General features: G+C 35.8%; 1 protein-coding gene across 3 annotated transcripts in view; it reads left to right on the forward strand.

Annotated features, from left to right (window-relative positions):
• MMS22L (MMS22 like, DNA repair protein) overlaps positions 1-12,876 on the forward strand; it is a 116,920-nt gene that overhangs the window by 88,404 nt on the left and 15,640 nt on the right. For all 3 annotated transcript variants that reach the window (XM_073220936.1, XM_073220934.1, XM_073220935.1), the window contains exons 20-22: positions 3,354-3,523; positions 6,274-6,485; positions 10,448-10,611. In XM_073220936.1, the coding sequence (XP_073077037.1) occupies positions 3,354-3,523; positions 6,274-6,485; positions 10,448-10,611 (546 nt within the window). The remainder of the gene's footprint in view (positions 1-3,353; positions 3,524-6,273; positions 6,486-10,447; positions 10,612-12,876) is intronic.

The raw sequence follows: 12,876 nt of genomic DNA on the forward strand, positions 1-12,876 counted from the left end.
ATGTTGCTAATCAAAAATAGTGACTGGATAAATGGGAATAAGAAGAATTTCCTTAGAAATTTTTATACAGAATTGAGGTTTTTCGAGTTTTTTTGTTGTTGTTGTTTTTAATTTATCTTTGGCCAAAACTCTACATCTGTTCCCTTCTATCTTGTGAACATACGAACAAACCTGATGTGGGCTATCTGAAACCTTTTATCATTGTTGTGAAAGGTAAAGGAGAATGTGGAAATCTGGAAATATGTAGTAGCAATTCAGGCCTTTTAATTTTAAAGGAAAATATAAGTGCAAATTTATTATAAATATAACATAGTAAGATGTAGATTAATGAATATTTCAGCATTTAGGCTTATAATTTATTAGTTCTATGATTTATTAGTTTCCACTAGATTTTTGCCAAGCTAAATGTATGATTTGAGGGTGTATCTTTATTTTACAAAATATAGTCTTATCAGGAGCTACAAAATTATATTTGGATTGGCGATATGTAGACCTGAAGCAGAATTCTCCTTATGAAGGGTTGAGAGCCTTTCTGTTACCATGTGGCTGACTTTTTGCTACGTGGCAGGTGGGTCTGCATTCTTCCCTTTTGTCTGGATCTCAGGCTGGGAGTAGAGTGCACTGCTACCGCGTCGCCCATTTATTCATTAGGAATTAGGAGCAGATAATTTTCAGTGTTCTGTCTATGAAAGGTTTAGAACAAGATGGAGAAGGAGCAGGTTTAAACTTCTGAGAGTCTAAACCTGTTTTAAGTATGTAGGGTTGAGGTGTCATATCCACCTGAGGAAAGGAGAGTTAAGCTCTGAAACCTTGTGCTTCGTGTACTTTGCTGTTTCCTAACTAGGGGTCCCTCTGCTGTTCACCTGCAAGGCTGTGGAAGGTGTCAACTGTTGAGAAAATCACACTTCAGATTAAGGCATCTGGGGTCCTAATGGTAGCTCAGTAATTTCTGACAAAGCAGGATTGGGCCACCAGTCCTTTTAGATCAGCTTTCCTCCTTTTAGATCATTTTCTTGTTTTTTTTTTGGTCTTCTTTTTATCTCTTAATTTTCTGTTTCCATGTCCTTTCTTTTGTAACTAAAATTCTATCCGTGACCCTTCGGTGCTCAGCCCACATTCCCAAGTAGACCTGATCTCTGTGCTTGTGCGTCCTCTGTCCTGGGGGCATTCCTCACAGCCTGCCGTTCATCGCAGCGACTTGTGCACGTGGCGTGTCCCTGCTGAATTTCAGACTTACTCATGGTAGTGGGAGTGACCATATCTTTAGAACTTTTTTATTCCCATCATCATGTTGCATTTTGAACTAATAAGAACATTTACCACTTAGACATCAGGCACTGGATTGGGAGTTGGGGGTGCATCAGTCACAGAGCCTCTCTAGTACAGGAGATGGCATATACTAAATAAATATTTCCAGGATTTAATGCTTTTACAAACCTAGCTAATAGTACCTAATGTATTTTTTAATGTTCCTAAATAAGCAAAGTTACTTTCTAACTATAAACACTTTTTTTAAAATACACATAATAATGATCCCAATCCTCTTTTTTTATTTTAAGGCATAATATAAATAAAGTAGAAAATAGTAAATACGTAAGAACACTTAGAGTACAGCTCTCTGTCAATAGTGGGAGCATGCTCCCATAATATTTCTGTATTTTCAGCTTCATTGGTAAATAAATAACATGTTTATAGCCAGGAAAAAGACTTGGTTTTTTACAAAGCTACTCTATGTGTTCAAATCTTTTCCAAAGTTTCTTACTTAAAATTTTTCTCTCTCTTTACGTTCTTCATACCACACACACGTAAATGTTCTTCGCTGAAACTTAAAAAAGTAGAGGTGTCATATAGCAATAAAACAAAGGTATCGCCTCAGCCTTCTATGAACTCATAAAACTTAAGGTCTTCAGCAAAGCATTTTCACCATTGCAGAAGATGAAATACAAGGGTAGGTGATGCATTTTGGGTTGGAAGGTCCTTGCTATTTATAAGTTAATACCTGTGTGACATCTAATAGTGATATAAGTCATTTCAAATGTCAGTGGTGGTGGCAGTCCTCTTAGCGGTATATTAATGTTAGGTTGTGAGTTCTTAACATTGCTGTCATTCTCAAGCTGTCCACCTACTGGAAAAATGAGGAGCAAGCCAGCATTATTTAAAATATTGCTAAGTGAGCATTGTGTTTCTTTATGATTGACTATTGCATTTTCTTTTACAACAGAATATTAATGCTGCTGTTTGTCATTCTTACAAGTGATTGTGGGCTGGTTTTTTAAAAAACTTTGAAATACTCTCCTATAAGCATATTTTTGTTTTCCTTTAGAGCTTAAATTTTAGACTTTGTGTTATGTAAATGACTTTGGATTCTATCTTTTTTGCTTTCCAAGATGGAATAAAATATAGAAGGTTATGCAGTACATATGCTACTGTAATCACAATGTGCTGTTTGGATAAGTGCTTAACTATCTCCTTTTACATTGGTTTTTTCAGTAAAGTTGTCCTCAACAGCAATAATATACTCTAGTGGGTGTTATATACCTGCTCTTAATTACTTTATTAAATAAAGGGTCCTCATTTGTTAAGATTTACTCTCATCAAATGTAACAACTGACAGACTCCAGCATTAAGAAAACTGTATTTCATATAGTAAAGAAGTCTGTTTTCTTTCACAATCAAAATTTAAACTCACTGTTTGTTAATAGTAAAAGTTAAAGAAATTGAGGCTTAAGGAAGTGATGTGTTTCAAGGTGTTAAAGCTGATCCTTTTTTCCTATTTTAACAGTTAAATTTAGTTATATCTTATAGGTATATAATTATAATTATATTGCAAACTGAGTTCAGACAGCCTGTAAAATTACAATAAAAATGTAAAGATAACAGTATCAAGAAAGTAAATGTGGAGTAGCATGATGAAGCCTAGGGAAAAATGAATATACACATAAAAGCATAATATATGACCTTACAGTGTTCTTACAGTAGGATTATTAATTTGCCTCTGAGTTTCCTACCAGCCAAAGCAAAAAGGGAGATCCGGTTATTGCAACATTCAATCTATGTATTCACATGATGTACAGCCAGACTCCATTGTGTGTGTAAGTGTACATGTATTAAATGCCAGTTGCTCAGGAAATGTATGTTTTTCCTAGCCCAGAATGCCAAGATAAATTTGTCTCTTTAGTGAAATAACATGACTTGACATAGATCTTTTGACTCCTAATGCAGTTTTTTCCAATTGCCTGCTTTAACTTAGTCCTATGTGCTTTAAATACAAGTTTTTTTTAGTGGAAAGACTAACCAGGATTTTTTTTGGTTAGAAGTTAACCATAACTGCTTTTACTACTCTTCTTTGTCAGGAATTCTTGTTAAATCATGGGCACAGATCTTTGCTACCTCGAAAGCCCAAAAATTACTATTCCGGATCATAGATTGTTTACTGTTGCCACATACAGTGTTACAGCAAGAGAAAGAGCTCCCTGCCCCCATGTTGGCTGCAATTCAGAAGAGTCTTCCTTTGTATCTCCAGGTATAGTGTGTCTGCTCACACACACACACATATATATATATATATATATTTTTGAAATTTTGCCTTGAAACAGTTCACTAAGTGCAGATTTAAAAACCATACATTGTAATCCCAGTGTACCTTTACACATGTGGTACTTACATTGAACAAGTTTGGTCTTTTTCATTGTAGTTGCTATCCAGTATATATTGGTGTCAGGTGTACAACATAGCGATTCCACAGTTATGTGCACTGCAAATTGTTCCAAACTCTAATGTAGTTACTGTCTTATGTTTGGCTCTGAAAACAAAGATGGGAAATATAAAATCTCTACCTTAAAGAGGCTTAAAGTTGAGAAAGGAGGTCAGCTAACATAGACACTTACTATCATGTGCTCAGTATTTTCCTTAGGGGCCTCACTTGTCTGTCTGTCTATCAGATTGGGTTGAGGTGATATGAGAGAAGACATTGTAAAGGATGTGAGGTGTGAAAGAGCAGAGTGGGTAGGAGTTGAAGGACTGTTCCCATCAGAGGGGAGCACCAGCTAAAGAGCATGAGCTTTAAGAAAATATGACTCACCGAGGAAAAACAAGTAATTCTGTTGTGGCTGCAGACTGACAGGAGCCGCCACATTCTGGAGGGCTTTACACACCATGCTAAGAAATATGGACTTGTTCTTTTACATGGGGACTGTTAATGGATTTTTAGTAGCACAGTGCAGGTGACATTTACATTTTAGAAAGGGGATTCGGTGGCAACATCTAAGATAAGTTGTTGCAGAGGTTAGATTAGAGACTCGAGATGCAGTAGTTTGTTAACGGTCAGCAGAAGGTTTTAAACAAAGGCATTGGGTAAAGAGCTTCTTTAACAGATTTCAGAAACATTTAGGAGCTCTGACCAGAAAGACTTGTTGAGTGAGTGTTGTGAAGCAACAGAAAGAAACAGTATTTCCCAGAGTGCAGACTGGCAGCTTCTGCAGGTAGTGGTACCACTAACTGGAATGGGAAGCTCTGAAGATGTAGGGATGAAGGTAAGAACTGATTTCTGAACAGCTTCACTTTGAGGTGTGTGGAATATCTGGGTAAGATGTCCAGTAGGCACTTGGAAGTACTGATCTGTCATTCTGGGGAAAGGACGGGGCCGGAAGCGTGCTTTGTTGTTCATTAGTATCTGAAGCTAAGAGCCTCTTAATTTGGGGTCCAGCAAAGAAAGCTAAAGAAGAAGAGGAGAATGGATTTTGATTCGATAATAAGCAGTCCTCCACATACAGATATTTTTAAACAAATTTTTATGATTTATAAGACATTTTAAGTTGGCATTGTAATTTTGTATTCATAGCATCATTTAAAACAAAGTTTAGTGTGTCCACTAGCAAAAAAGTAAAGTACTGCCAGTCCCACAGAGGGGAAGATGGGTGGAGAGGAACTGCGGTCAGCAGGAGTCTGAAATGCTTGTTCTGTGTAGCCTGCTTATAAGTCAAAGTAGTACATTTAATAGAATTCTTAAAAACTTGCCAAGTGGTAAATTGAAAATTTTGGTGAATTATCCATTTGGCAAAATTGACTTGGAGTTAAAATTTTTATTATCTTTAAAATACCCAGCTCTCTTCTTAAGAATCTTCAAAATGTATCCATTTATTACTTCATCTTTGGATTCAATTAATACGCTTTTTCTTGAAGCTTTGAAGAAGCAGGATACAGAAGTGTCTATTGTTTGTTTCAATTTTTGTTGCTGAATTGCTAGTGTTTTAACAGCTCTATGCTGTTTATGTATTATAAAAAAACTTTCACAATTTCTCACTGGGGAAATACCCATTTTTAGCTAAAATGGAGACAAACATTTCTAATTATGTCTCTGGGAAAACACATTGTGAATCACAGAGTACCGAATTATAAATGAATTTTTAGAACGTAATTTGTTGTGTTGGTGATTATCTGTACTTAGTAATGTACAATGTTTAATAACTGTGGCAGAAAAAAAATTTTATTTCTCAGGGTATTGGTTTAATTATAAGCAGCAAATACTGTAATCGATATGAAAGCACTTTGTTTGCTTCTACACAAATGCCCTCCGTGTGTTTGTGCTCTTGATTGAGTCAACAGATATGCAGTAAAGTGTTGTGAATTCTGTGTAATCTAGGTGAAACCCTTAACTGAAACCTAGTCTCAGCTGTAAAACTGAAGACGCAATAATACTAAATCAGTGTGGGGGTTTTTTTGAATGATTAAATGGAATAAAGAATATAAAGCACATGGCACAGGGCCTGACATAAAAACCTCAAAATTATTTGTCATTATTCTAAGTATTAATCTTCTGAATTTTACTCCTTTTGTCAATTTAAAAAAATGTAATCACATTTCTTAATGTGGGAGATTTTTAGCATAAATTTTATAGCCTTATTCAAACAAATGACCAGTACCTTACATAAAAAAAACTGACCTAAGATGTATTTTATAACTTAGTAATTACACATTTGTGTAGGTGGTGAGCGTGGTAGTCAAGTTTTCTGAGTGAGAGGAAGAAGCAAGCTTCCTTCCGACGCCCTAGAGACAAGCGTGTTTGCCCGTTACCGCGGCATGGCTGTCACCCGTGCCCAGCAACTCCCTGAGCTTCTCAGAAACATTATCTTTTGATCATGATGGACAGTGTCCTTGTTGATTGTAATAAGTTACAAATTCTGATGTGAATATTAATGCTGGGGATTAAGTTAGTCCCTGAATATATTTTTAACTTCACCTCTTAGTATTTCTTCTTCTGTTTTCCTCCTGTAGGGCATGTGTATCGTGTGTTGTCAGTCTCCAAACCCAAACACCTATTTGAATCAGTTGCTAGGAAATGTTGTTGAGCAGTATATTGGGCGATTTCTTCCAGCTTCACCACATGTTTTAGGTCTTGGGCAACACCCTGTTCTGTTGGCCCTGAGAAACTCAGCCGCTGCTCCACCGACGTCATCTCTAAAGAAATGTATTGTACAAGTCATCAGGTACACACCTAAGAATTAAAAATGCGTGGTACTTACAAGTTACAGATCTCTACGAAAAAGGAACAAAGCATCTTAAAAGTATTGGCAACCCTTAGGTTACTGGTAGTTTACAAATTTTGTTTTCCCTGAGAAGTGTTATCTAAGAATCTACTAAAAGACTTGCTCATGGCAGCCTAAGACAATGCTCTTTAATTATGAGTATGTTTTTTACACAGCTAATATTTTCCTTATGTATGTCCTAAAGATATATAGATATGTATCTATATATATATATAGATAGTTCTTAGTTTGTATCATATAAAGAGTAACTATTGGTACTGTACAAAATATAGTAATTATATTTCATAAAAGATGATAATAACTAATTGAAAAGATGAATGCTAATATGAAAAGGAAGTAGTATGACAGTCCTATTTTGTTAGCCTATTTTGTTAGTCTATTTTCTGTCTTAATAACTCAGTGTCATTGTTAGGCAGACAAATAAATGAAATCTACTGGATTTCCTATGGGATTCCATACCTTTTAACTATAGAGTTAGAAGATTCAAAAATAGAAACTATCTTTTCTTTGTTTTCACGGAGTCTTTAACTTCATAAGAAATTAGTTTTTGAACCTTTAATATGCCATAGTAATATATATTATTCTTATCTAGTATTTTTTTATTGAGGTACATACAGTAAAATGCACAAATCTTAGTACACAGCTTTATGAATTTTAACTTGTGTGTACACTCAAGTAACCATTGCCCAGATTAAGATACCAAACATTCTCGCTAATTTTTCCCCCTCAAACCAACCCATTTCACCAGTCCCATACTCCCTTATGGCAACCAGCAGTCTGTTCGTTATGTTTATGAATCCATTCTGTTTTAATTAGTTTATTCATTCATTTTGTTTTCTGGAATCACATATAAGTGAAATCATATGCTATTTGTCTTTCTCTGCCTCATTTATTTCACTTAGCATAATCTAGGTCCATCCATATTGTCACAAATAGCAGGGTTTCATTCTTTTTCATGGCTGAGTAATACATCAACCTTCTTTATCCATTCATCTATCAATGGACATTTAGATTTTTTTTCCTTATCTTGACTATTGTAAAAAAAATGTTGCAATAAATGTAAGGGTGCATATATCTTTTTGAATTAGTGATATATATATATTTTTTGGATTAATTCCCAGGGTAGAATTGCTGGGTCATATGGTAATTCTATTTTTAGCTTTTTGAGAAACCTCCATACTGTTTTCCATATGGCTGTACCAATTTGCAATCCCACCGGTATGTACGAGGGTTCCCTTTCCTCGACATCCTCACCAACACTTGTTATTTCTTATATTTTGGATATGGCTATTCTGACTGGTGTCAGGTGATATCTCTTGCTGGTTTTGATTTGTATTTCCCTGGGGATTAGTGATATTGAGCATCTTTTCATGTGTCTGGTGACCCATCTGTATGTCTTCTTTGGAAAAATGTCTAGTCAGGTCCTCTGCCCATTTTTTAATCAGATACCTGGTTTCTTTGGTGTTGAGTTGTTTGAATTCTTTATATATTTTGGATATTAGCCCTTTATCAAGTGTATCACTTATAATATTCTTCCACACAGTAAGTTGCCCTTTCAGTTTGCTGATGGTTTCCTTTACCATTCAAGTTTTTCCATTTGATGTAGTCTCTTTTGTTTATTTTGCTTTCCCTTTCCTGGGGAATCATATCCAGAAAAAGATTACTAATGCTGATGTTCAAGAGTTTACTGTCTATGTTTTCTTCTAAGAAAGAAAGATTTTTTTCCTATGTTTTTAATGACTGAATAGTCATTTTTTTTCTATACCTTTAATGATCTGATATTGTCCTTCCCTTCTCATTACAGAATTCTGTGTCTAAAATCTGTTCTCGTTTCTGGCTGTTTTGTGTTCCTAGCATTTTGTTACTAGTTTGGAAGCTTTGCATTCTTTGTTCCTCTCCTTTGCCACCCTTTGGTAAATGGTTATTTCCTTCCCTTCTTTTCCTATCTTATTTCCTTACCACATGCTACCTAGACTGTTGCCAGAGCCTCCTACTTTCATTAACTCTAATCTTTTTTCCAGTGTAGCCTAAATAATGTTCCCAGATTACTTTTCCTAAAATAGTATTCCATTATGACATTTAGCTGCCCGCAAACCTTCATTCGCTTCTTTTTTGCCTGTGGAATAAATTTCATACTCCTTAGCTTTCCATGATCTGTCACTTAACTTTTCCAAGTGTTCTGCATATGGCATCATTTACAAATCGTAACGAGATCACTTTAGTTATTGTCCCTCCAGAATGCTTTACGTTTCCCTACATCACAGCTTTGTTCAGACCATTTTCTCCATTAAAATGCCATCCCTCTGGGCTAAATTCTGCCTAGACTTTCTAAGATGTACACCTAATATCTCAGTGTGCCATGATGCTTCTGTCCTTCTGAAGTGATATGCTGAGTAGGATTCAGTTGACAGAATTGTGATATTTTTGCCTTACTTGTATCTGAATTCCCAATAAGATTGTAGTACTCTTAACATTGTGTTTGAGACATTGTATGAGTACTTTTCGTCCAAAGCAAATGAAAAGAGCTGAGGTGAAATTAAATCTTTAAGGTTATAAAACTGCTTTAAATTCCAGTGTTCAGGATCCTGGCTGCTTTAGTTGACTTTCCTATTTACATGACAACTTTTTTCTCATTATTTCTAGTTGAAAACCCAAAAATGTAACAATTCCTTTTTCTTACAAAGGAAAAAAATAGAGATTTCCTCTTTGCCTTCCTCCATAGTTCCCCATCTTATTTAGGACTCCTTCCTCTGAATTCCTGAGAATTCCAGGCTTATCTTTCAGTGCGTCTGTCACAGCGTGTTACTGTAATTTCTTTTTCCTTGTCCAACTTTTCCATAGATGGTGAGCCTCTTGCTTTCAGAGGCCATAGTTTATTTAACTTTATATTATTGTTCTTAGACTTGTACGTGGCACACTGTAGATACCCAAGAAATGTTTGTTCTAGACATTAGGAATTCAGCGGTGAACAAAAGGCAAAACCCTTACCCTCAAAGAATGAATCTTCTAATAGGTGATACTTGTTAGAAGTCACTGTGTGAATCAGAAATGCTGATGAAGACATAGTTCCTGCTCTGATGAAGTTGATCATCCTATGTGATTTCTGTTCCTCGTTTTGACAAAGTATTATTGCCTTGCAAATATATATGGATGTCTAGCTTAGATTTAGGTGTATTTGACAACTTTTCACACTGTGTATACTTTTTAAAAATTGAGCAGTTCCTATTTTCAATTATTCACTTAACAAATGTACATTGAACACCTGTTATAAACCAAAGCTTGTTCTAAAAAGTAAAGATACAAAAATGCATCAGATAAATTATCTTTAATATCTGTGAGTTTCAATGCTAAACTATGTTGTACTATGAGAGAAGATATTTTATCCAAATTACCTCTCCTTCCTTGATGGAATGGAGACCTAATTTCTAGGATAGTCCACGTAATGATTTGGAAAAATAAGACCCCTCCCAAATCCCTATCTAAATAAATGTGAGGAAAGAGTTCTTTGTGCAAATTTGGCGTTAGAAAAAATGTTGCATCATTGAGGAGCTGATAGAGTAGATCAGGCTTACATTAGAAAGGAAAATATAATAAATTAATACTTAGACTGTCATTTGGATTTTGATGAAGTTCATTTTAGGACTAGGTGGCCTTGAATTCAGTTCATGTCTGTGTTCTACTTTGCCCTTCGTGGGCACATCAGAAGGAGTTGTAGTCATCGCTTCTAAAATCTTATGTTTGAGGATAGCCTGGTAAAATATGCATACTTTGTAAAAAATGTACTTTATTAATTTGGAGAGTAAAATCTGCCAGTGTCTTTAAAGTGTACAACATAAGATTCTGCTCTATTGAAATTTTAAGCAGAAGGAAAAGGAAAATTCTGCTTTTTTTTTCCCCCCCAGGAAATCCTACTTTGAGTGTAAAGGGTCCTTGCCCACCTCTCGCCTGATGTCCGCTCTGGCCTTCGTCCTCCAGCTCTTCCAGGAAACTACCGTCGGTGTTTCAGAGGTCGAACCCCTCCTTCCTGGTGTCTTAAAGTGCTTGGTGTTGGTCAGTGAGCCCCAAGGTTAGTTGGAGTTTGTGTTATACTTTTCTGTTCACAAAATAAGAAATTAGTCTTCCCTATCAGTTAAATTAATACTACAAAAGCATATGGTCATTTTGTATCAGTTTGTATATATCAGTTCTTTATATCAGGTTGGGCATAAGATGGTTAAAAACTAATATGTTTCTGTCCAGTTTGGTTTACTTTAGTTTTTTACCCCAAAGCAAATAGTTTATTTAAGGGCTACTTCCTCTGATTAGTCTTGTTAAGTGCAGCTTGTTAAATGCCAAGCGAGGAGGGGCCAGTGTACTTTCTCCTGTTCAGGCTTCTCCTAGAATAGCTGAACTGATGTCTTAGACAAATCCGTAAGGGTCCTTTGATCCTATCCCTTTTGTTTTCAGTCTCATCAACCTTACTGCCAGTGATCTCTTTAAATTCCATTTATTTAATCCTCACTATGAGTAGCATGCTTCAATAAGCTTATTGAGAATATGCAGAATAGTAACCATAATTCTCTCCTGAATGAGTTTCTAATGTAAATAGAATGCTCTGTGTGTGTGTGTGTGTGTGTGTGTGTGTGTGTGTGTGTGTTGTGTGTGTATCTTTATAGTATGATTGTCCAGGACAGGGCTTCTCACATGCTTCTGAGTACTTCTAACTGCCATGAGAAGTGAGTACAATGTGTGTACTGAAGAATCTGAAGGCAAAGCCGAAAGTGGTAGCTGAAAGCTCAAACAGCTCTTTGAAATGCTCTAAAAAACGTATGCATGTTTTAATCCATATTTATGTTAATATTTAAGATGTTCCCATCTGCTCCCAAGCTTGGTTTTATGAAAAATACTATATTGTGTTAATATAGAACACCCTTACTTGATAGTAACATCCCTTCACTGAAAACCCCAGACCCTTCTTTAGAAATTTTGCTCTTATTGAAAACATATGCATGCTTTTAATTTCAGTGAAAGCCTGTTGTACAATACAAAATTTGTTGAGACAGAGCAGACAGGATGAAATTTTAGGTAGCCTCTTGTTTTGTTGATAGTAATCTTTACCATGGAGACCAGGGTTTTTAAGGTGAATTGTGCTGTTTGTATCTAGCTAGTGAGTGCATCACACATGTACAGGGAATCAAAATTCTCCATCTCTGCATTGCTGGTTTTGTAAGCTGAAGGAGCAATGTTTAAACACAGATTTATGTGCTTGCATTAGGAAAAATTCTCTCTGACTCCCTGTAGTCTCAGTGTTTAAAAGGATAATTTGTAAAATCATAGATAGTATTACTATATGACTCAGCATGTCCACACTAAGATACATGCCCAAAAGGATTTAAAACATATGTCCGCTCAAAAACCTGTATAGAAACGAGCTTGAAGTTCCCACTTTTGGCATGATAATAAGGAGGTTTATCAACCTGCTCCCCTGCAAAACTAGGAAGAATTACTTAAAAGAAAGCATTTAAATTCTCTGGAAATAGTCCTAAGTGTATACTTAGCAAATAGGAAACAATTATTTAAGAAAAACTACTAAAACTTGGTAAGAAAAGCAAAAGCCTGTAGAGGCTAATCTGTAGGTCAGCTAGTTTAGTGCAAGAACTGGAGAGACAGCTGGAAAGAGCCCTTGCAGAACAGATCTCAAACACTGACCTCAGAAATCCTGTTAAAAAGATCTGAACTTGATTAGATCAGTCTGTAAAGCAGTTATGCCCCATGGCATTCTCAAAAACAATGATCGGCCAGCTATTAGTGGAGCTTTAACAGCTGGGTGTGGTCAGGGAAATGGACAAAGAGAGCCTTGTCAAAACCACTGTCTTCCAGTGGAGACTGTGGGTACACCCAAGGTTAGACCATCTGAAGATCAGTGCTAAGGATTCACCTGAGGAGTTGGGGGGAAGGGACAAGTAGGCTTCACTATAAAAAATGTCCAGTTTTTGATGAAAATAAACAATTACAAGACATGCAAAGAAACAGAGAAGGTATGATCCATACACGGGAGAAAAAGCAGGCAGCAGAAAGTACCAGTGCGAGCAATCAGATACTGGGTTTAGTAGACAAAAACTTTGAAGTAGCCATTATAAATACGTTCAAAGAACTCAAGAATAGCATGATTTATAAAATAAAGGAAGGTGTGATGGCATTGTCAAATCAAATAGAGAATATTAGTAAAGAGACAAATTATAAAAAAGGACCAGAGGGAAATTCTGCAGCTAAAAAGTATAATAACTGAATTGAAAAAGTCACTAGAGTGGCTCATTGGTGGATTTGAATTGGCAGAAGAGAGAATTAGCAA

This window comes from Manis javanica, chromosome 13 (assembly GCF_040802235.1).
Source record: "Manis javanica isolate MJ-LG chromosome 13, MJ_LKY, whole genome shotgun sequence".
In the NCBI taxonomy this organism is placed as follows: Eukaryota; Metazoa; Chordata; class Mammalia; order Pholidota; family Manidae; genus Manis; species Manis javanica.